General features: G+C 42.7%; 1 protein-coding gene across 3 annotated transcripts in view; it reads right to left on the reverse strand.

Moving 5' to 3' along the window:
* Nucleotides 1-24,338, reverse strand: part of MATR3 (matrin 3) — a 69,588-nt gene that overhangs the window by 18,647 nt on the left and 26,603 nt on the right. For 2 of the 3 annotated variants that reach the window (XM_053465371.1, XM_053465373.1), the window contains 9 exons: nucleotides 22,560-22,595; nucleotides 13,850-13,974; nucleotides 12,489-12,535; nucleotides 11,685-11,810; nucleotides 5,037-5,162; nucleotides 4,425-4,592; nucleotides 4,043-4,174; nucleotides 2,147-2,190; nucleotides 772-1,129 (listed from right to left, as the gene is read on the reverse strand). In XM_053465371.1, the coding sequence (XP_053321346.1) occupies nucleotides 772-1,129; nucleotides 2,147-2,190; nucleotides 4,043-4,174; nucleotides 4,425-4,592; nucleotides 5,037-5,162; nucleotides 11,685-11,810; nucleotides 12,489-12,535; nucleotides 13,850-13,974; nucleotides 22,560-22,595 (1,162 nt within the window). The remainder of the gene's footprint in view (nucleotides 1-771; nucleotides 1,130-2,146; nucleotides 2,191-4,042; nucleotides 4,175-4,424; nucleotides 4,593-5,036; nucleotides 5,163-11,684; nucleotides 11,811-12,488; nucleotides 12,536-13,849; nucleotides 13,975-22,559; nucleotides 22,596-24,338) is intronic. The other variant, XM_053465372.1, reaches the window with a different exon arrangement.

Genomic DNA, 24,338 nt, shown 5'->3' on the forward strand with positions numbered 1-24,338 from the left:
AATATCCAGAAAGCTTTTTTCTTTTTTTAAACTTTCTGGACTTTCCTATCATGCTTAGGAGTTTGCAGATTTTAAGATAGCTGCCAAGCTGGGGATATGCTACAAATACACTCTGGTAAACTAATGCATATGATAACCAAGTGCCATCTTTAATCCACCACTTCATTGCAAAAGCATGGAGATATTCATCAAAACTCGCCTTCTATACATTAGCACCGTGTCCACACCTCCAGTGCTTTGGCTTGGAGATACATACTTGCCAGGTATTTTCTGCAGAATCCCTCCAAAGTATATGCCTCTCTGCCTGTACTTTACTCATAAGCTTGCAGAGCAAATGCTCCCCACCAGCAAGCTCTAGCACTGGTTTGTGCAAGAGTTCTAACAGGGCTGGCAACCCAGCCAAATGCTTGCATTCAAGGTGCTTCAAACTGCTCGAAGAAGACAACAGCAGCACTACAGCTTTTAATAAAGATAAGACATAGGCGGAAGAACGCATATTAAAGTAATTACCAAGTACTTTAAATATGCATTTTTAGTGTGGCTAAATGGAGTGGTGATGTGTACATGAAGGTGTTTGTTACATGCCATCTTTATGTTTCAATCTGGCTGGCATTTTTATGTACCCTAGGTAAACATTTGTTATAAACAATGATATATACACATACTTCCTTTAGTCAAGCAGAAACATATGAGCACATGCATAATAGGTGTACTGGGAGACTGCTTTAAAACATTTAAGACAGAAAACATGGTTGTACGTATGTTATATACCTTTTTCTTTACATCTTCAGTTTCTTGCACAACAGAACAAGTGCCTGACACATCTTTGTTCACATTTTCATCCAAAAGCTCTTCAGCTTCATCACCAACTGAACTACTTGTTTCTAGGAGTGCTGTTGCTTCTTCCTCTTGCACTAAAAAGTCACTCTCATGTTTAACTGTCAATTCTTCTTTTCCAGCAATTTGTTCATTTGGTTTTATCTCCTCCAATAGAACTGAATCACTCTCAAAACATATTTTATTTTCAACTGTACTGGATATAGATTTACTTGTGCTGGAACCGCCTTCCACTTTAATGGCTTTCTTATCACTTGATCCTTCCTTGTGGTCTGGTGAATGAGCTCTTTTTCTGTATATTAAATCCAGAAAGTACAGCTTTAGGGGTGGACCAATTGTAATTTGTTTATTATGTATAATATAGCACCATCACATTCCGCAGTGTTGTACAATCCTTTGATGAATCAATGATCCATCACAACCAAACCTTAACCCCATTATGATGGCATTCTGTGTCATACTATTACACCCTGTTGCTGTGAGCATCAACAGGGCAGATCAGGCTGTTTTAAGATTATAGCTCACTGGAAAAGAGTTTGGGGAAAAATATGATCAAACTGAAACACTTACCCAACTGCCAAAATATGAACATCCTAAGCATACAAGTTGTGAAGGCAATATATTTTTTTAGCCGTGTACAATTTATAGCAGATAAAGTTTTTACAATTTCATTTCACTCTTTCCCCCATACTATATTATGGATAACAGTTTTAAAGGAAAGCTCTAATTGTCCTGGAGAGCACACTATATTACAGTTGAACAAGGACATCGCAGAACCCCTGAAAATACTCAAGTGCAAAAAAATGCCTGTCACCAATGAGTTAACTCAGGTATTTTAGCAATAATAAAAAAAAACCTCACTTTAGGGGCTGAAAGACTGGTAGGAGATCCACTAACCCTCCAAGGCAGGAGGTGGTCTTGACCTGCAGAGAATCTGCCAAATGTGGCAAAGGGGGCTAATTTAGATGGGAATATCTACAGGCTCAGTTTAAGCCAACCTCGAGAAAGAATAAAGACTGCACTTCCTCAGTAGGCAGGTGTTGTACCAACAGTAGGAGGAGGAATGATTTATTCCTTCATCCAGAGACAAAAATGATACAACCCACTTGCACCCACTAGGGTTGAGAGTGAAACCCAAAGACCAGTTTTCATGAGAATGTATACAATAGTGTTTTACTTTAAACAAGTTCCCAACAAAAACTTAAGTAATTTTATTTACAAAAGCAACTTAAACAAGGAAAATTCAGCTGTCTTTGCAGTGATTAATGATGACCATTTGAGGTGAATTAAATATCTGCAGTGGGCTTACCTGTTTTTTTCTTTTTGAAGTTGTTCAATTGCCTTGTTTGGAATCTAACAGGAAAAAGCCATTAAATGTGTTACGAGAGGTTTTATTTTTGAATAAACACATTGTAAAAATCAGACAAGCTGGACATAATGGACAATCAAGAAAAGGTCCTTTCCAGTAATTTCCAGACATGATGAAGCAGTCACACATACCCCAAACTGCTATTATACACAATACTGGAAATGTAAACATTTATGGTATATTTTAAAATATATATACCTATGAGAATGTTTTACTGCGTGCAAGTTGGAATACCTGCCCCAGTTGCCCTTCTGAAGGGTATTTTAGTACACCTCTTGCATGTGTTCAGTACAACCCCAAAGTCCACTTAAAGGAAACTGAGCTCCCACCGAAACCAAACTGGGGTAGCAGAAGCCCACCGTGTGCATGCCATCTGTACACTGGTGGTTTATGACCACACGTGCAATTGGCTGCTTCAAAAGGAGAGCTAATAAGCATGTTTTAAGTGAAATGCATCCAAGTGTATGCAAAATGGACTATGAGCATTAAATAGAAATATGATTTTGGGCAGCCGGTTGTGCTTTTAAGCTGCTAAAGAAATTTGACACGATTTCAACTAATCACATATAAACGTTTGTCCTACTACTTATACCATTTTAATATATTTATTACACAATTAGGAGTCCCTCAACTTTCTCCTACATTATTATAGTGTCTATGAGCAGAATAGATTACCTGGTTGTCTAAATCTAAATGTCTAACAAACCTACAAGAACTTATCACTGGACTCAGAAACATTTACAACCTGCCACCCAGTTATGCACATCAGCCCCCAGGCTTGTCACTCTGCCCCATAAATGCCTTAAACCTCCTATATGCCACTGTGCCCCATGATATGCCTTTTGACAACCTATGTGCCACTGTGCCTCCACAAATGCCTTATACACCTATATGCCACTGGCATTAAGGGGGTTAAAAGGCATATGGGGCAGAGTGGCATATATGGAGGTATAAGGCATTTCTGGAGGCAGAGTGGCATTAAGGGGCTTAAAAGGCATATCATACAGCACTCTGCCTACAGAAATTCCTTATGCCCCCCATTTAACACCCCCCCCCCCAAAAACAAAAAAAAAAAACTTAACGGTGCTTTTGACTCCCGGTGTGTTGTCCGGGCAGCGCTGCAGCCGGAAGGAGGTGCTGTTAGCAGCAGGGGTTGTCTGCGTCCATCACGCAGACCTTCCCCGGCTGTCAAGAGAGAATTCCCCGGTGAGGGGAACTCTGATCTCCGACAGCTGGGGAAGGTCTGGGCGATGGACGCAGACAACCCCCGCCGCTAACCGCAGCGAAATATGTCTACGCAAACCGCGTAGCCGTCTACACGCTCCCCCTGCTACACACCAGGGACTCAGAAGCACCGGTAAGGGGGGGCAGGAGGATCCAGGTCCCCTGTAGCGCTGCTGGGGATCTGGATCTTAGTCTCATAGTAAGGCCTATTTGAAGTCTGATTATAAGATGACCCCGATTATTTGCTCTGAAAAAAAGCCTCGTCTTATAATCGAGCAAATACGGTAGCAGTGAAGAGGCACAAGATTACAAATCAAATCTTATTCATATGTTCCTTGAAGGAGTCTATTTTGTTGGCCAATTACAGGACAGGGAATGTTCAACAAAACTGAGATGTTCCATCTTGTCAGATCACCTGTTCCAGGAGTCCTTTTGATTTGTTTTCACCTGTTTGGTAAGGGACTTGCCTTGTACGAATCAGCAAACTTGCCAAAATTCAGTAAGTTGGCAATTTGTACGACTCCAAACGCACAGACATTTTAGATCAAACAAATGCAACAACAAAAAAACCATTGGCATAAGTAATTTATATGCTTACACTACAACACTTACCCTTAGAACCAGTTTCTTGTATTTTTCAGAAAGGTCTACCTTTATGCCTTTTCCCTGAAACCAAAGGGGGTTTTTTTGACAGTGGTCAACCATTGTATGCGCATCTTCCGCCTTCTCCATTTCAATAAATGCCTATGCAGCAGGTAAAAACCAAATAAAAAAAACATTTACCTCTACCACAAAGTAATATATATCTTTAACCTTTTAGTTAAAATTTAAGTAGATTCCATGCAGAACCCAAGTAATATACATAAAATCATTAAAACCTTTACATGGTAGCAAGTAGTTACAGAAGTTGGCCGTCCTAAAATTTAGTGACAGATAAGTTAAAGCTAAAACTAATGTACAATAGTGGAGAGACAGCTATGATTTGTGTACCTACCTGGTTCTTCATTCTCATCAATATGTAGGTTTTCACTTTTCCATACCCCTCTGCTAGCTTGACAATTGCACCATCAGAATAACCAGAATGGGGTAAATTGCTTAGATGTATCACTCGACCAGTATCCGGTTTGAAGCTAGATTTTTCTTCAGTTTTCACCTCAGGTTTCTTAGAAATATAAAAGCCATTTAAAAATTAAATTTTGGAAAAAAAAAAGCCACAACAGCATTTTAATTATATAATGCTGTCATCTGTTCTGCATTATAGCATCTTCTTGAGCCTTTGTACCAGGTTGCTTACCAATATGTTTAACAATGAAGTCTTAAAATAAATATACATTATATATATATATATATATTTACATATATACATACACACACACACACACACACACACACACATTATATATATATATATATATATATATATATATATATATATATATATATATATATATATCTATATCTATATATACACACACACACACATTATATATATATATATAATATATACATACACATATATATATACACACAAGCTAACTAAGCTTTTTCACAAGTCATTTTAAAACACAAATCGCGTAATGCTAAAATGAGGGGGAGGGGCAATTACCTTGATTCTCTTATACTTCTGAGACAAATGGACTCTGACTGGATGTCCAAGTACAAGAGCTGGAGTATTCCTATAATATTCCACTACAGCCAAGGCATCATCTGAAGCAGACATTTCAATAAAGGCCTTAATGAATAAGGAGAGGGGAAAAAAAGTTTGTTAGTATTGATTCAAGACACTGTATTGAGTTCCTTTGGGAAATCTCAGTATAAAACAATTTTTTACTTTATACATATACGCACACACTACATGACCAAAAAGTATGTAGAAACCTGACCATCACATCTATATGTTGGATATTCTATTCCAAAACCATGTTGCACCCCCTTATGCAGCTATAACAGCTTCCACTTTTCTGGAAGTTTGTGAAGACTCTGGGAGCAGATGCCAGGCCAAAAGGTTGAGCATGAATCTGAGGAAATGGCTACGCGTAGAAACTTCTGGGAAGCCTTGCGGGTATGTGTCCTTTAAGTCAATGGTCACCATATAGTCTCCCAGCGTTCTAGACTTGATAGTTCCCATATATATGAAAATGCTGTCTCTGCAAGTGGAAATAGTCCACAATGAGTCTGAATAACAGTGCCCCACCCCCGGCTTTGGGGGATCGCAAATACTGGTGAAGAAGCCTACTCCCTCTTAGGCTCCTGGAACCAACAGATGATTGTCTTTCCAGAGAGACAGACTATCACCTGCAACAAGATATTTTCTTTGTACTGGATATGCAGGCAAGTGGTAGATCTGTCTGGAGGCTGTTCTCTGAATTTCAAGGGAATATCCTGGATACAACACTGTTTGTCCATACGTCTTGCGTAAATGCCACAATCACTGAATGCCCTTAATCGTCCTCCCATCATCTGTCTGGTGTCATGCAGAGGGTTTGAGGAAGAGGAACTAGTCTCATCTCCCAATTCCTCTGAAAGTGCTGCCCCGAGAATGTTATTCTCTGGTGGATCTCCTCTCTAGGGTGCCAGTCATATGTCCTGTCAAATCTTTTCTATTCACCTTGTCTATGCTGGAACTCTGTGTCACTGGTCTCTTTTGGGGCAACCAATGCTTGTCCCTTGTGTTTTTTTTTCTCCAAGTGGGGCCTCAAGTTTGGCTATAAAGAGCACTTTCCCAGGAAAGGGTAGTCTAAGCAGATGTGATTGAGGCCATGTTTGCCCTCCAACCACAAAGCCATAGCGCTTTCCTGGCTGCCGCAGATAAGGCAGATGCGCTGGCACATATACGCTCTAGAGAGGCATCACACAAAAAAGGCGACCACCGTCTGATGGCTGAAATATTCTTAAGAGCTTCTCTAGGTGCTTTGGCTGCTAGATCTTTGTTGTGTGGGGCAGGCACAACTTGGCTTAGTAGTATTATGGAGGGGTTTGCCACAACCTGTACATGAAAGATGTTTAGCTTTGGCTAAAGCCTTCTTAGGCTTCTCCTCAGTCTGTTCATCAGGAACAATAGGAGCAGACATCTTCGCAAGCCTACACAGTGCACACACAACAAGGGTGTAGAGAGGCTTAAATACCTTAGGTCAGGGGCGTCCAAAATGCGGCCCGCGTGAGATCGGCAGCCAGGATCACAAGAGCCCTGCTGCTTACTTGTGGGAGGGTTTATTCTCTGCTCCAGTCCTGCCTCCTCTGTGGGGAGAACGAGGGAGGCCGCGCCCCCTGCTCAAGTCTGTGAGCAGCATCGAGAGCTGTAGTGCAGGTAAGGGGTGGGGGAGGGTGTTTGAATGAGTATGCCTCATTGAGGGAATGAATCTGAATGAATGAATTTGTGTGTGTGATAGCATGGATGTGTAAGTGCTGGAACCCAGGCATGATGGGACTGTGATTGCTGTTAACAATCCCACTCCTATCATGCCAAGTCAGCCAGTACATGCTGAAACCTGATTAGCTGCCCCCCTTGTGTATTGATGCTGCCAGCAGTATGGGGTCTGCACTTACAGCCACCCTGTACCAGCACATATTGGCTGACTTGGGATGATAGGTGTGTGATTGCTAACAGCTAACAGCAATCACAGTCCCATCATGCCTAGGTTCCAGCATTTACTGGTTGCCTGGGTATAAAAAGAGTGTGCTTGCTGTTAGCAATCACACTCCTATCATGCCAAGTCATATTGTTGATTTTTGTTGTCCAATTGTGGTGTGTTACTTTTAATAAAAGCGTGGTTACACACTAAAATTGGACAAAAAATACCGGTACAATGCCCAGCCAACCAGTACATGCAGGAATCTGGGTATGCCTGAGATTGCTGTTAACAATCATAATATATAATTTTTTGTACAATTTTGATGTGTAACTTACTTTTATTAAAAGTGTGTGGGGGGTCATTTTCACTTTTGGCTAAGTGAACCCTGAATTTCCGGTTTTGGTCCAGAATTTTTATTTTAGTGCATCCCTAAAATAAAACGATTTTATTTTTACTTATCCAGAATCCTGAATTTGTAGTCACAAAACTTTCTAGGCCCAGAAATCAGTGAGCGGAAAAGTAAAGGTTTTGTGTCATTTACTTTATTTTAATCTGCATATTTTATTAAAGGCCATATTTTCTCACAGTGAAAAATGAGTGCGGCCCGCACACGTATACAATTCTGATGAAGTGGCCCACGGCAGAAAAAACTTGCCCCTGCCTTAGGTGAAAAAACCTGCAACAGGCTGGGTGTCGTTAACCATCAGAACACAATGAAATGCTTAATAAGGTGCATAATAAACAAAACATACTGGCTGGATTTCCCACTTAACCCCTTCAATCCCCTATAGACGTACCGGGACGTCCAAAAAACACCCACAAAAGAAACCCCTATGGACGTCCCGGTACGTCCAGCCCTTCGTGCAGCGTCAGGGACACATCCCTGCCGCTGCACGGGAGACCAGGCTGTCGTTTGACAGCCTGGACTCCCCACTGACAGCAGAAGCCGGCTTTGCCGGCTTTCTGCTGTCCGATCGCCCGTAACAGCTTCCGGCATGAAAGCCGGTAAGCTGTTACCGGTAAACTGCCCGATCGCGCGATCGGGCATTCCCTTCCGGGTTACGTCACTGCTGACGTAACCCGGAAGGTCATCCCCTGCGGGGATATCCGATGAGGCACAGAGACGCTGCGATCTCTATGCAGGTCTGTGAGGACCTGCAGAGAGATCACAGTGTGATCGGTGCAGGGGGATCGCGGGGAGGGGAGTGAGAGACCATCTCTCTCACTCCCCCTCCCGTCCTGTAAGAGAAAAGCAGAAAAAAAAAAACGGTTAGTGATTTAAAAATAATATTAAATAAATCATTAAAATATTAATATAAATAATACAAAAAAAAATTATAACGTGAGCTGTGATGTCATTGTGACATCACTGGCATGTTCAGGAGGTCCCTAGGAGGACCTCTAACCATTTCTGTGTAAAAATAATATATAAAAAATAAAAAAAAATTTAAAAAAATTAAAAAAAAAATATAAAAAAATTATTAAAAAAAACCTTACTTCCCATTGCCCTAGCATAACATCTAGCCAGTATAACCCTCCTGCCCCCGTTCACAACCCCCAAACCCGTTAAGCCATAGGCATAAATATTATACAAAATTGTACACCTAATAGTATGCTCCCTGGAGCTGGCAAATTCTGGAAAATCTATATAAATTAGGTATTTCTGAAATCAGGACACCTGAATTAATAAACTTGGAGGGGATTTTCCATCACTTTACCTAATTTTGTGAGGATTCAGAGGGAAAATGTTAAAAAAAAATTAGTTTATTTTTCTAATCTTCGCTAGTTTTTACTAAGTTTCTCATTCTAAATTTTCAGCTAATCATCCAACTATGGTATCAAACGAAAGCTCTATCTCTCCTTGAAAAAACAATATATAGTTTACATGGGTACACTATTCATAGGAAAAGAGAATCATAGCTAAACCGACATACCCCAAAAATGGCAAAATTTCTCTGGGCTTTGAGGTACCAAAAACCCCTGGGATTGAAGGGGTTAACATATCAAACTGGTAAGACTCATTGGTAATAGTGTTTAGAACTCCGAAAACATATCAAACCAGAAGCAAGCAAGGCCTAAACACCAGCCCGCAGGAAACTAGTGGTTAAACCCCCGACCCCCCCCCAAGCCGGGAAATTGCTTCTTCCTTCTGAGGAACATAAATGGAAGTACCCACATTTATAGCAGATTAGTGTTTTTGCTTCTTGACTTTCCAGTAAATTGTTGGCCCCTCATAATGAATAGTGAAAGAGGCATTTTAACTCCTTCAGTCCCCTATGGACGTACCGCTACGGCCCAAAAAATGCATCCCAAGAACCCCCTATGGACGTACCGGTACGTCCTGCCCTCCTTGAAGCTGCAAGGGAGATCAGGCTGTCTCTCCTGAGAGAAGAAGCCAGCATCGCCAGCTTTCTGCTGTCCGACCTGATGTAACAGCTTCCGGCATGAAAGCTGTTACATTTTTAAATGCCGATCGGGCATTTCCTTCCGGGTTGCGTCACCCGGAAGTCACACAGACGCTGCGATCGCAGTGTGATCGGTGTAGGGGGATTGCGGAGAGGAGAGTGAGAAACCATGTTTCTCACCCTCCTCCCATGCTAAAAAACGAAAAGAAAAAAAAAAGTTATTAAAATATAATAATTTTAAAATTAAAAAAAACAATACCGTGAGCTAAGTGATGTCATTGTGACATCACTGGCATTAACAACATGTTCAAGGTCCCCAAGGACCTCTAACCATAAAAAAAAACCATTACCCTAGCACAACATCTACCCAGTATAAACTTCCTGCCCACGTTCACAACCCCCAAACCCGTTAAGCCATAAAGCATAAAAATTCTACAAAAAAATGTATACCTTATAGTACGTTCCCTATAAGTGCTGGGAAAGTATGGAAAAATCTATATAAAATTAAGTATTTCTGAAATTAGGACACCTGAATTGATAAACTTGGTGGGGATTTTCCATCACTTTACCCAATTTTGTGAGGATTCAGAGGGACAATTTAAAAAAAATTAGGTGTTCAAATTTTAACTAGCTTTTACTACATTTCTCAGCTAATCATCCAACTACGGTATCAAAAGAAAGCTCTATCTGTCCTTGAAAAAAAACTATATATAGTTTACATGGGTACACTATTCACAGGAAGAGATAATCGCTGAACCGACATACATACATACATATATATATAAAAAATAGCAAAATTGCTCATGGACTTGAGGTACCAAATACCCCTGGGATTGAAGGGGTTAAACCACAACTCTCCCCTTTATTGATCAAGTCTATGGACTGCATTAGCACTGCCATAAAGTATCATACTGCAAAGAATGAGCTCAGTGTGGTGTTTAACCCCTTCATTCCCCTATAGACGTACCGGGACGTCCAAAAAACGCCCACAAAGAAACCCCTATGGACGTCCCGGTACGTCCAGCCCTTCGTGCAGCGTCAGGGACACATCCCTGCCGCTGCACGGGAGACCAGGCTGTCGTTTGACAGCCTGGACTCCCCACTGACAGCAGAAGCCGGCTTTGCCGGCTTTCTGCTGTCCGATCGCCTGTAACAGCTTCCGGCATGAAAGCCGGTAAGCTGTTACCGGTAAACTGCCCGATCGCGCAGTTGCAAACGCGCGATCGGGCATTCCCTTCCGGGTTGCGTCACTGCTGACGTAACCCGGAAGGTCATCGGAGGACAGGATATCCCCTGCGGGGATATCCTGCCCTCCGATGAGGCACAGAGACGCTAGGATCTCTATGCAGGTCTGTGAGGACCTGCATAGAGATCACAGTGTGATCGGTGCAGGGGGATCGCGGGGAGGGGAGTGAAAGACCATCTCTCTCACTCCCCCTCCCGTCCTGTAAGAGAAAAGCTGAAAAAAAAAAAAGTTAATTCATTTAAAAAATAATATTAAAAAAATCATTAAAATAATAATATAAATAATACAAAAAAAATTTATAATGTAAGCTGTGATGTCACTGTGACATCACTGGCATGTTCAGGAGGTCCCTAGGAGGACCTCCTACCATTACTGTGTAAAAAAAAAATTTAAAAAATACAAAAAAATTTAAAACAATTAAAATAAAAAAAAAATTAAAAAAAGATATATAAAAAAAAATAAAAAAATTCTTAAAAAAACCTTACATCCCATTGCCCTAGCATAACATCTAGCCATTATAACCCTCCTGCCCCCGTTCACAACCCCCAAACCCGTTAAGCCATAGGCATAAATATTATACAAAATTGTACACCTAATAGTATGCTCCCTGGTGCTGGGAAAGTCTGGAAAATCTTTATAAATTAGGTATTTCTGAAATCAGGAAACCTGAATTGATAAACTTGGAGGGGATTTTCCATCACTTTACCTTATTTTGTGAGGATTCAGAGGGAAAATGTAAAAAAAAATTAGTTTATTTTTCTAATCTTCGCTAGTTTTTACTAAATTTCTCATTCTAAATTTTCTGCTAATCATCCAACTATGGTATCAAATGAAAGCTCTATCTCTCCTTGAAAAAACAATATATAGTTTACATATGTACACTATTCACAGGAACAGAGAATAATCGCTAAACCGACATACCCCAAAAATGGCAAAATTGCTCTGGGCTTTGAGGTACCAAAAACCCCTGGGATTGAAGGGGTTAAACAGGTCAAGGCATACAAAATACACAAAACGACAGTGACACATACCTCATTTATTTTATTCAAAATAAGGTGGTTTGTAATCACTCCGAAAGGCTCTACAAGCTGTAGCAGCTGACTTCTTAAGTTTTTTCCCCTCTGGAAGTCCATTATGTGAACAACTCTACTGTTTTCCTGAACAAAAATCAATGGGAAAAGAACAACCAGTTGTGCTATGGAAAACCAAACATGCATTAGTTTTTACAGTATATTGTAAACTTGTTTAGAAAGACCCTCCTTGCATTTTCATTCTGTAGGTCAACACTTATGCTCTACTTGTTATGTCCAGTTTAAGTACTTCTAGGGTTGGGGGGGTTCGGGGGTAGTGAAGTTTTTTTTCTTTTTTAATTCTCCACTACATATGGTATTCGGGCACATTTTTTTTGTGATATGGTGACATGAACAGGTATGAAAACAGAGGTGGTATACTGGAGGCCATGTAGAGTGCTACCATCACAGAATCAAGGCCTTTTGTGGATGTTATAGTACATCCATACGAGTATTAAGTGCTATACAAGACTTCTTGTCATAAGCACTTAATTATTTATTGATTGTCACATTATTGAAGCAGTGCAGGTTTTCACAACCTCTACATACCAGCACATGTAAACATATTTCACAGCACCATGGTAGGTAAGTTAAACTACGCAAAATTACCATTTTTGTCGATACTTAATGAATTTATGGGAGCGTGGTCTTAGATTCTCTGTATGTTATATAGTACACAAATGTGTTAATTAATGCTCAAAACTCATCAAGTATATATTAATGCATTTGTATCACCTGAGTAACAATTCATAAAACTGTACAAACCTGTTTGCTTTTCTGAAGGTGTCTTGATCTGCACACCTCTTCATTCCCTGCAAAAGTGTAAAAACTATAAAATGCGCCAGTTTGTCGTAGAAAAAAAAAAATTATTTGTAGGATAACTGTACAAATGTCCACACAATGATTCAGGCCCAAGACCCTGAACATTGGTACAAATACAAGTACTGTACTGTACTAAAAAGTTTGAGTCTTGGGTTCGCTGTTGAAATAGATCTGAAAAAAAATGCATGCAGAATATTGCAACTTTTCAGAACATTTAATTTTAGCTCAATGACTTTAGGCTACAAAATATCAGATGGTTAGATTTACAGTCAATGACAGGTGAGTCGTCAAAAATTTTATGGCACTAGATGACAAATTTTGGGAAAAATTCTCATGTTTAAGGATATTACCAGTACCATGTGCTACACTAGGGAGGCAACGAGAGCCGAGAGAGATTAATGCATGGCTGCAAAAGCAGAAAAGGAGGGATTTAGGTTTTTAGATAACCAGGCAAACCTAGCAGTCTGCTACAGACTATAGCAATGACAGATTGCACCTCAATGATGAGGGGGCTTGCCGTACTGGAGGGAGAAAATGGTTAGAGGGTTGGAAGAAACTTTAAACTAGAGTTTGCCATACTGGGAAATGTGTTATATTGAAAGGATAGAGATGGCAGAAAGGGCCCCCTGCGTTGCCCTTTATGAAAAAAAATCCCGTATTTGCTCGATTATAAAACAAGGTAATAACCCTCGTTTTATAATCTGGGTCATGTTATAATCAGACCTATGAGACTAAGATCCAGATCCCCCGCAGCGCTGGGGATCTCCTCCTGTATGGTAACCTCAGCTGCTGGTGCTTCTGACTTCCTGGTGTGTAGTCCGGGCAGCGGGTAGACATCTACACGATTCGCGTAGGCAACTTTCACTGCAGCGGGAGGGAGGTGCGGTTAGACCATCGCGCAGACCTTCCCCGACTGTCAGAGAGGAGAGTTCCCCACACTGCTGGGGGGAATTATCTCTGACAGTCAGAGGGTGTATGTGTGATGGACACAGACAACCCCCGCTGCTACCGGATTCATAGATACTGTACTTAAAATACTGTGAGCTTTTAGTCTTTGTCTAGGAACCAAAGGCAGCCCATTTATAAATTGCATTGGTGGTGGCAGCGTTATATCAGTTATATCATAATTAAGCATGGGCGGTTTTAAAGGAGGGGGAGGTATCACTATTTCTGGTCTAGGACAGACGGAGTTTTAACCCTTTTACCACCCGAACCAAGTCACATACACGCTTGGAGTAGGGTGTGCCCATGACAGCTATAGTAATATTAACCATTAAGTCTTTAAGGGGTTAAAATGTACTTACTGAGGTTTCCTCTGTTACTTCCACGACCTCCATCAGGACCACTTCCGATATGGAACGGTGGTGGTGGTGGACCCAAAATACCGGGTGCGGGGTTGGTGGATTGTTGAAGCATAAATGAATCACCCCTAAAAAATATTAAGTAAATAGTATAGCATTAAGACTTAAACCATTCAATACATATTACTCTACAGTTGCTCTGTAAGAACAATACTACAGACGCTACTGAAACACTACCGATTGTCTCAATTCTGTTTCATTACTTGCAATTATATTGCCGTACGAGAGCAACTATCTATATAATGGAGGGTTAGAATTAGCACCTTTTGGATTACATGAGCACCCATGTGGCTAGCAAAACGTACATTTTACATGCAGCTCTACCTCAAAGTAGATGTATAGAAAATTAACAAAAAAAAAAAAAAAAAAAGTCAGTCATACTAGCACCCACTCTTAAACGTGGGCAAACACGGATTTGTATCCCAGATACACAACCGAAACATTAAATTAAGTGGAATTAAAGTGTTGCGCATGCTTACCCTTAACTTATTCCAGTAGCAACGTGAAGCCAATCAAGAGGTGGAATGCACCATGGCTACATTACGGGAGTGTTCTTTATGCTTTCGATTAGGGATGGACCGATATATCGGTGGGCTAAATATATTGGCCGAAAAGAGCATTATTGCAAAATGCAGAAAACAAAAAAAAAAAAAAAAAAAAAAAAAAAATGGAAGAAAATAATTGTCCCCAGGGGCCAGGCTGCTTACCTGCGCGTTGCTCGCACACACTATGCGAGTAGAGTCTCTTGTAGCGGCCAGGAGAATAGGAACCCAGCGGAGTCACATGAATGAGGTCGCATGACTCTGCTCCGCTCCTCCTTCCCCTGGGGGCAGGACAAGAGAAGTTGCAGAGGTAAGAAGCCGGGCCCCTGCAGAAGATCTGCAGTTCAGTTAAGGGGTGGTGGGGGGGTGTATCAGCAAGTATACTTTAATGAATGTTTGTGAAAGAGTTTGTGTGTGATAGCATGGAAGTGTAAGTGGGGGGTAGCATGGCCTAGAGAGGCTTTAACCACACTCCTATCATGCCCAGGTTTCAGCATGTACTGGCTGCTTGGGCATGATAGGAGTGTGATTGCTGTTAGCAAATATATACATCATTTTGGTGCATCCCTACTTTCAATACAAGGATGCAGCCGGGTATACGCAGAGATATTTCCTTACCTATACACCGATATTAGCAATTTTCATGCAAGTCATATATATGATGCACTTTTAGGGCTGCAACTAATGATTATTTTAATAATCTATTAGTTGGCCGATTATTTTTTTCGATTAATCAGATAAAAAAAAAGCTATTTTTTTTTAAATTTAAAATAATGTAATAAAAAAACTTACAATTTACACTTTCATCTCTTTATTGTAATGGCCTCTCTATTCACCTTCTTATTTTACCGACATAATAATAAAAGCTACAAGAACCCAAACAGTGTTTCTCAAACTAGGCTTTAATACAAAGTTATTAGTAAATATTAATTCATATGTCAACTATTTTTCACATTTAATAAAAACTATGTTTACTTTATTTACCAAACTGCCCCCAGTTATGCACATCTGACCCCCAAGCTTGCCACTCTTCCCCCCTATATGGCCTTATACATCCTATATGCCAGAGATTCCACTGTGCCCCCAATATGCCTTATACTCTTTAAATGCCAGTGATATGCAACTGAGCCCCCTAATATACCTTTTACCCCCCTGATATGCCCAATATCCCTATATGCCTTATAACTTCCAATATGCCACTCGCCCCCATTTATGCCTTACACCTCCCTATATGCCACTGTGCACCCTGATATGCCACCCCGACCCCCCATAAATGCCCTGCACCACCCTGAAATTCATTATACTCCCTGATCCACCACTCTGCCTCCCCAGATATGCCACTCTGAAATTCATTATACCCCCCCATACACCACTCTAACTCACCCATACACCACTCTGCCTCCTCCCCCCTCCCATACACCACTCTGCCTCCTCCCACTCTCATCAACGGAAGCTCACAAGACACCAGGGAGCCGGGTAGAGAGGGAGAGTGGCGTATGGGAGGGGGAGGAGCCCCCCCTCCCGACTCCCTGGTGTCTTGTGAACCTCCGTTGCTGACAGGCACTTACACTGAGGCTTCTATGAAGCTTCCGTATAAGTGAAGGGCAGTAACGGAGGCCGTCTGTGCGATGCAGACCCCCACCGGCTGACAGAGGATGATCCTCTGCAGGAGACCGATTCTCTGTCAGCCGGTGGGGGTCTGCACGATGTGCACACCCACCCTCCGTTAATGCACTTCAATTACGCTGAGGCTTCTATGAAGCTGCAGTGAAAGTGCCCGTCAGCAACGGAGGTTCACAAAATACCAGGGAGTCGGGAGAGAGGCAGAGTGGTGTATGGGAGGGGGAGGAGTCAGAGAGGTGTATGGAAGTGGAGGGGAGATGCGGAAGTTGTCTGTGCGCATCGCACGGACACCCACCGCCCGATATGGAGGGGAATCCAGGTCCCCTGCAGCGTTTCGGGGGTTCTGGATTCTAGTGTTATAATCCGATCTCTGTTTGAGGTCGGATTATATAAGGAGAGGAGTTTTTCAGAGCATTTGCTTTGAAAAAACCTCTTTTTATAAATCAATAAAAATCGATTTGACTAATCGATAATGAAAATAGTTGTCAAGGATTTTAATTATCGATATCGATTAGTTGTTTCAGCCCTATCCCTATGCACTTTTTACAATTTAAGTAAACTTTACTATTGAGGAGCAAAAAACGGAAATTTTTTCTTACCGTAAATTCTTTTCCTTAATACAGTGGCAGTACGATTGGGTATTGTTCTTTACCAGGGACAAGATGAATCTAAAGATCAAAAAACACAATTAAATGCCCCGGAGCCCCTCCTCCTTACCCATAAAACCGGGGCCGAACCGGAGGTAGACAGTAAGGTAACAAGACAGACAATGTTTATTGCATGAAGGGAGGGAAACTGGTACTGCCACTGTATTAAGGAAAAAGGAATTTACGATAAGAAAAAATTTCCGTTTTTCCTGGCATACAGTGGCAGTACGATTGGGATATAGCAAGATCCCAGAAATGGGGGGCCACATCAGGAGACCACCGCCTGGAGCACCTTACGCCCAAAATCCGCCGCAGAGGAGGAAAAGATGTCTAGCCGATAATGGTGCACAAAGGTGGAAAATGAGGACCAGGTAGCAGCCTTACAAATGTCCTCAGGCGAAGCTGCAGCCTTTTCAGCCCAGAAAGCCGCCATGGCCCGAGTGGAATGAGCCCTGATGGGCCATTGTAGAGTGAGACCACTGGAGTGGTAGGCCATACGGATGGCGTCCACCAGCCAACGAGAAATAGAAGCTTTAGAAACTGCTGTCCCGGCCGAACGTCCAAAAAAATTGATAAATAGATGGTCCGAAGAACGGATGGAGGAGGTCCGAGCAATATAAATCTCCAAAGCCCTCTTGACGTCCAACGTGTGCCAAACCAATTCATCAGGAGAAGAAGGACACGGAAAAAAAGTAGGAAGAACCAAGGGCTGACTAATACTGGTCCTGGAAATGACCTTAGGGAGAAATGAAGGTTTAACATGGAGAACAACCTTATCGTCATGAAAAATCGTGAACTCCGGAGAGGATGACAGAGCCTGGATTTCCCCAACTCTCCTAGCCGAGGTAATAGCCACTAAAAAAACTGTTTTCAGAGAGAGAAGCTTCATGGAAACTTCCTCCAGAGGTTCGAAGGGCGCTGAACACAAGGCTCGAAGCACAATGGCAAGATCCCATGACGGAAACAAAGACCTCCTAGGAGGACGGCGAATAGTGGCGGCCTTAATAAAAAAAAAAAAAAAAAAAAAAAGTTGAGGAGAGATTGGCAGCTCCCAAAAGGTGACGGTCAACTGCTTGAGGAGGACAAACCAACCCCTGTTGGGCCAGTATGGAAGGATGGCCAAGACCCTGGCCTTGTCGTAGCGGATTTTCAGCAGTACGCGAGGAATCAATGCCACTGGCGGAAAGATGTAGGCCAACCGGAAATTCCACACCATGGAAAGACCGTTCAAAAATTGAGGAAGATCCCATCGGTTGAGGGACGCGAACACCGGGACCTTGCGGTTCTTGCCAGTCGCCATCAAATCCACTTCCGGAAGACCAAAGAGTGCCACCAGAGTGGAGAAGGTTTGTGGGGTCAAAGACCATTCTGTCTGTGACCATTTTGCCCTGCTTAAATCGTCCGCGATTAAATTGTAGCGGCCTCTGATGTGCGTTGCCGAAATATCCGTCAAATGAAGTTGGGACCACTCCATAATTACTGCGCACAGGATCTGAAGACTCCGTATCCGCGTTCCACCCTGCTTGTTGATATAAGCGACGGCCGCTGCGTTGTCTGATTGGATCTTGACAGCCTGACCCTCTATGAATGACCTGAAGGCCAGGAGAGCCTGAAGAATTGCCTTTAGCTCTAGGAAATTTGATGAGCGGACAGTATCTACTGGAGTCCAATCTCCCCTTCGAAAAAATGAACCCAAATGGGCTCCCCATTCTCGGCCGGAGGCATCCGTGGTGATAATAATCCAAATTCTGGGCCGGAAAGAGAGCCCTCTGGCGAGATGGGACGACTGCTTCCACCAATTCAACTGGGAGAGAACCTGGCCACTTATAGTGAAGGACGTTTCCAGATCCTCTTCTTGCCTGGACCAGTTCGAGAGAATCTGCCATTGCAAGGGACGAAGCTGACACCTTGCCCAAGGAACCGCCGGGATGGCAGCGGTAAGAAGACCCAGAACGCTCATAGCCTTCCTGACAGAGCAAGTCGGACTTCTTTGCAGCAACGAGATCTCTTGCTTTATTTTGAGGCGCTTGGAACGCGGGAGATAAACGCAAAGGGACATTGAGTCCACCAAAATCCCCAGAAAAAAAGTCCAGGAAGCGGGAATGAGACAAGATTTTTGCTTGTTGATTAACCAGCCGTGGTGTTCTAGGAACTTCATAGTTGCGGAAAGGTCTAACAAAAGTTTCTCCCGGGAGGCAGCCATGATCAGCCAATCGTCCAGGTAAGGAATGATCGAAATATCTTGTTCTCTGAGGTGAGCTGTCAAAGGACAAAGGATCTTTGTGAAAACCCTTGGGGCTGATGCCAGACCGAATGGAAGGGCCTTGAATTGGAAATGATGCACTCTGTGATTGACGCGCAAAGCAAACCTCAGAAACTTCCTGGACGCCTCGGCTATCCGTACATGAAGATAAGCGTCTTTCAGGTCTAAGGTGACCATCAAATCTCCCTCTTTTAGAACCTGAGTGACTGAGGTGATACTCTCCATCCGGAAATGCTGGTAGGGGATACAGCGGTTTAGGACCAGGACCGGACGCAGGGAGCCATCCGGCTTTGGTACCAGAAACAACCGGGAATAGACTCCTTGGAATCTTTGGTGAACAGGAACCTTCTCTATCACTGCTTTTCCCAGAAGCTTCATGCTTTCGGAAAAAAGTGTCCAGTTTTTTTCTTACCAAGGGGTAGGACGAAATGAGAAACTGGCGAACCGGAGGCCGAATGAACTCTATCCTGTAACCCTCCGAAATAATCTGACGAATCCACGGATTTTGCGTGGTCTGTTCCCAGGATAGGCTGAAGTGTCGCAGGCGTCCTCCCACCTTGCAGTCAGAACTTTCTTTTATCCTGCTTTTTCGGCCGATCTTGGAATTTCTTATCTCCAAATGGCCCACGAAAATTCTGAGATCTAGAGGATTGGAAAACGGGTCTCTGGTTCCTATAAGGATATCTGCGGTTCCACCTTGGCCTTCTATCCTGAGGCAAAGCTCTTTTCGTAGCCGAAATCTGCTTAATAAGATCTTCCAACGGAGCACCAAACAACTTCTTACTCTCTAAAGGTAAGTCACAAAGCGCAGATTTAGAAGCGGAATCAGCTGTCCAGGACCGTAACCAAAGGGCTCTGCGTGACACAGACGACAATGCCATGTTCTTGGCTGAGAGCTTAAGGGATTCCTGAGCCGAATCCACAAAAAAACAGTCTGTTAATCTCAGAATCAGAATCATCCGCAAGACGATCTTGCAAAAGTTGAAGCCACGTGCTGTGCCCTAGCCACTGCAGCACTAGACACCGCCACCTTACATTGAGCTCCTGCCGCCTGGAAAACACACCTGCATGAACTCTCCGCTCTCCTGTCCATAGGGTCTTTGAGCCCGGACACTTCACCAATAGGGAGAGTAGTCTTTTTGGAGAGCTGGGCCACTTGTATGTCCACTTTGGGGGGATCCTCCCAGGAATATTCCCCTTGAAGCCTGAACAACTGCTTAAAGTGTTTAGAAATGAAAGCTCCTTTTCCAGGGTGCTTCCATTCCCTGGCGATAAGGTCATCCACCTTAGGGAGTACAGGAAAACCTTTAACTTTCCCCACATCATCTACTAGGAGCATACGAGTCACCTCCTTGGTGAACTTACGGAGTTCCTGGGAGGGGAAAACCATCTCTTCCTCCGAACTATCACTTGATGAACTAGAGGACCGGGAGATCTCACCCGAGGAAAGGTCTGATCGAGAGAAAGACCTGGATCTCTTGCGCTTGTGCGTGGAATCCAACTTGACTTTCTCCTGAGATTGAGCTGCCAAAAATTGAAATGCCTCAGAAGTTTGAGCCAAATTTTCCTGGAACCACCCAAGGAAAGATTGGAGGTCTTTGCGCTTCTCAGAAGCAAGCTGTTCAGCAGAGCAGGCGTTGCACACTTTTTTCCTGCAGCCATCAGGCAGTGGAGTAGCACACTCAGCACATGACAAATGCTTAGCTTTGGAAGTGGCCTTTTTGGGTGCAGAAGCAGGTCTTTTATCCTTATCCGGATTCTCTGATGGTAATGGACTAGACATCTGATGAAAAGACAAAATGCGTATTAAAAAATAATTTTCTTTTTTTTTTGGAGGGAAGAGGATAGGAAAGAGCCAAGATAAAGAAAATATCTTACCCTAACCTCCTCTGAACCGTGTGGGGGGGCTGGTGACACTGCTGCACTGTACTGACGAAAGCTCCAGCAGTCAGACAGGCAAAGCGCTTTAAATGCAATTTAAAATTGCCACCCTCCGGAAGATCCGATTCGCGCATGCTCATTGGCGCGATCGGATCTTCAGTGGAACGCAACGACACCCGGGCGTGCGTTCCACCAGACTGCGCATGCTCCCACTTCCTTGTACAGAAAAGGAAGAAACAGATACATCCTCCGTAACGCGGACCGCTACGGAGGGAAGACCTCTCTCTGCTCACCACCCGGGGAGCAATCGGAGGCAACGAAGACCACCAGGCAGCAACCGTGCGCCTCACCAGCCGCAGAGATGCCGAACTCCTGTCCGGACCTACGATCCATCCTGTCTGTCCCTGAAAGTGACAAGAAAAGAACTGTCTACCTCCGGTTCGGTCCCGGTTTTATGGGTAAGGAGGAGGGGCTCCGGGGAATTTAATTGTGTTTTTTGATCTTTAGATTCATCTTGTCCCTGGTAAAGAATACCCAATCGTACTGCCACTGTATGCCAGGAAAAAAATATTAAGCTTTGTCCATTTTCTCGTGTTCTTGTATTCTTCATTGACTTATTTGCTTGCCGGAGGGGTCATTACTAAGGTCATTACCTTAGTGGCTTTATTAAATGCGAGTGTGATTCCAACTGAGATTTGTAACTCTGTATACACTATTAAATAAAGATTTACACACTATGGACAAAAGTATTGGGACACCTGACCATTACACCAACAGGGACTTTCTAAATATATATAGACATATGACATCACATTCAAAATACATAGACATTAATATAACAGCTTCTAGACTCCTTCCCAGGCTTTCCACAAGATTTTGGAGTGTTTCTGTGGGGATTTTTGCCCAGTTACCCAATAGAGCTGGAGTCGGGGCTCTGCATGTCAGTCAAGTTCTTCTACACCAAACTCATCCATCTTTATGGATTTGCTTCGTGCACTAGGGCATAGTCATACTAGAATAGAAAAGGGCCCTCCCCAAACTGTTCCCACAAAGATAGAAGTAGGGCAGAGAAGATTGATTTGTCACAATACATTTCCTCTACTGGTGTCCTTTACATGACTCAGACACTTGGTATTATACTTGGTGATTTGATGATTGCATGCAGCTGCTTGGGCATGAAAACTCATTCCATGAAGCTCCCACCGAACAGTTTCTGTGCCCATATTCATGCCAGCGGAAGTTTAGAACTTTTCAGCTTCGGAGCCAGCTTTGGAGAGTGTTGGCGATTCACCATGCGCCTTAGCACCGTCACCCCGCTTTGTGATTTCACGTGGTCTTCCGTGTCGTGGAGTTGCTGCTCTATCTAAAAGTTTCCACCTTCCAAAAATACCACTTACCGTTGACTGGAAAATCTAGCAGGGTTAAAATTACTGGCAATAATAAGATGTGTCCTAATACGTTTTTTCCCATATAGTGTGTGTGTTTTGTTTCACATGTATTTTTGCTGAAATAAGTATTTTAAGACTACTGGAATATATTTAGGATAAGTATCCCGCAACACTTCATTTCAGTATATTTTAAGCATTATGCATCACTGGCCACCTATCCCACTTCCTAAGAAACTACAAAGATTGACAGTTTATCAAGGTAAACCAATTATGACAAACCTGACTTGGATAACTGCACATTATACTTACATTCCATGAGCAGCATCTGGGTTCCATTCTGGATATCTAAAACAAATATATAACATTTAAATTGAAAGGGTCACAAGCATGAAAATAAACAATTCTGCATATGAATATTTGCAGAAAAATGTGTACGAGAAAAGCGGTATAAAAAAGGCAATAGAAACACAATAGGCGAATAAACACCAATTTGACAATCTAGTCTATTCCCGTACAGGTCAAGTCTTAGAAGGAAGCGAGAGAAGGATAAAGAGTCGGAAGTGATTTTGACAAATGTATATCTTGTACCCCTGTAAAATGGATGACCTGAGGGCAGAGGATCCAACTGCAGAAGGTAGCTTCCCATCTGAATACATTAGAGGAGTAAACCTTCATTGAACAGGTTTACAAAGAATTTCATGCATTTTGTTTGCCGATTTAAGGGTATGGTTTTCAAAGGAACGATCACACTACAAATGCAAGTGTAATTTCTCTTCTGAATGGAAACGTTTAGTAGCCATGAGAACTGCCCAATAGAATGTGCCTTTCCTAGAAGCAAAACTAATAGTAGCCGTATAGAGTGCCTGCAATAGAATAAAACAGAGTTAAAACAGCTGCAGGTAGGAAAATGTTGTGGGGACAATGTTATCTTCCAAGAACATGCCATAGAATTGTGGAAGCCTTGGGTTCCACAATATGTACACAGACAATTCCACAAGGTAGTGACAAAGGATCAAAAGCCATAAGGGTCTGTCCCAACTGATGGTTCACTTACTCAGTTTGTAGTAAACAGCAAGCTGTTCACACCACTCACAAAAATGAACAGTTATGCTAGCGAACAGGCCACACACACAAACAGGGAATATGTACCACTGGGAATGAAAACAGTGCTCCAGTCAATGGGGACTGTAAAAATACAAATGTTGAACCTTGAGAAAAGAGCTGAAAAAAAAAACAAAAAACAAAACAAAAATGAAAATGAGTTTCAACTTAAGTTACAAAACTGCAAGCTTCCCACATGACATGGAAAAACTGACACTGAGGTGACAGAATCCCTGTCTGTTAAGCGAAGGTGGGCAGGTAACGGGCCCTTCTATTTTATTTCTCCTAGGAAGCGCACAAACACAACACTCATTTCCCCCAGATAAACGAGAGCCTGACAAACATGCAAGAAAAGTAACTTTGGGTACGAATCTACACACATGCAGGACTGGTGCTTTAGATAGGCCAAGCAGGAGCCAGCATATAGCACAAGACTACATGTGGGCACCCCCACATAAATCCACTGAGAGAGTAGGGCCAGTTCAGAAAATCATTGAGCTTCCTCCGACCAGCCCAAAGTAAAAGCACAGGCCTGTTCAGACCTCAGTCTCGCTGCTCCATTGGGAGTATGCCGGCATATGATGTCATATGCCAGTGCTCAGCACATTAGTGGATTAAGGAAAAGATAGGGTTTCTCAGCAACGTAAGAGATGAGGTAAAAGGGGGAAAATAAGACAGGTCAGAAAAAGGAGATACCTGTCGGTGGTCATGTTATGGCTGATCAGTGCGATGTAAACACTGATAACCTTATCATGGCAGAGTTGATGCGTTAGAAGCAGGAAAAACGGGCAAGACTGAGGTTCTCTGTAACTGCAGCTCTTGTGGTCTGTTTTCGGTCCTTAGTGGCCAGTACCAAGAGTGGTCCAAGGAAGGAGAAGTGGCAAATAGACAACAGGGGCGGGGAGGATGGAATTGCAGCAAGGCTAGTCCGTACGGTCAAATCCAACAGACAAGTTAGTAAAAAAGTGTATACTGGTTCCGATAGAA

The sequence above is a fragment of the Spea bombifrons genome, chromosome 4, assembly GCF_027358695.1.
Source record: "Spea bombifrons isolate aSpeBom1 chromosome 4, aSpeBom1.2.pri, whole genome shotgun sequence".
Classification (NCBI taxonomy): Eukaryota; Metazoa; Chordata; class Amphibia; order Anura; family Pelobatidae; genus Spea; species Spea bombifrons.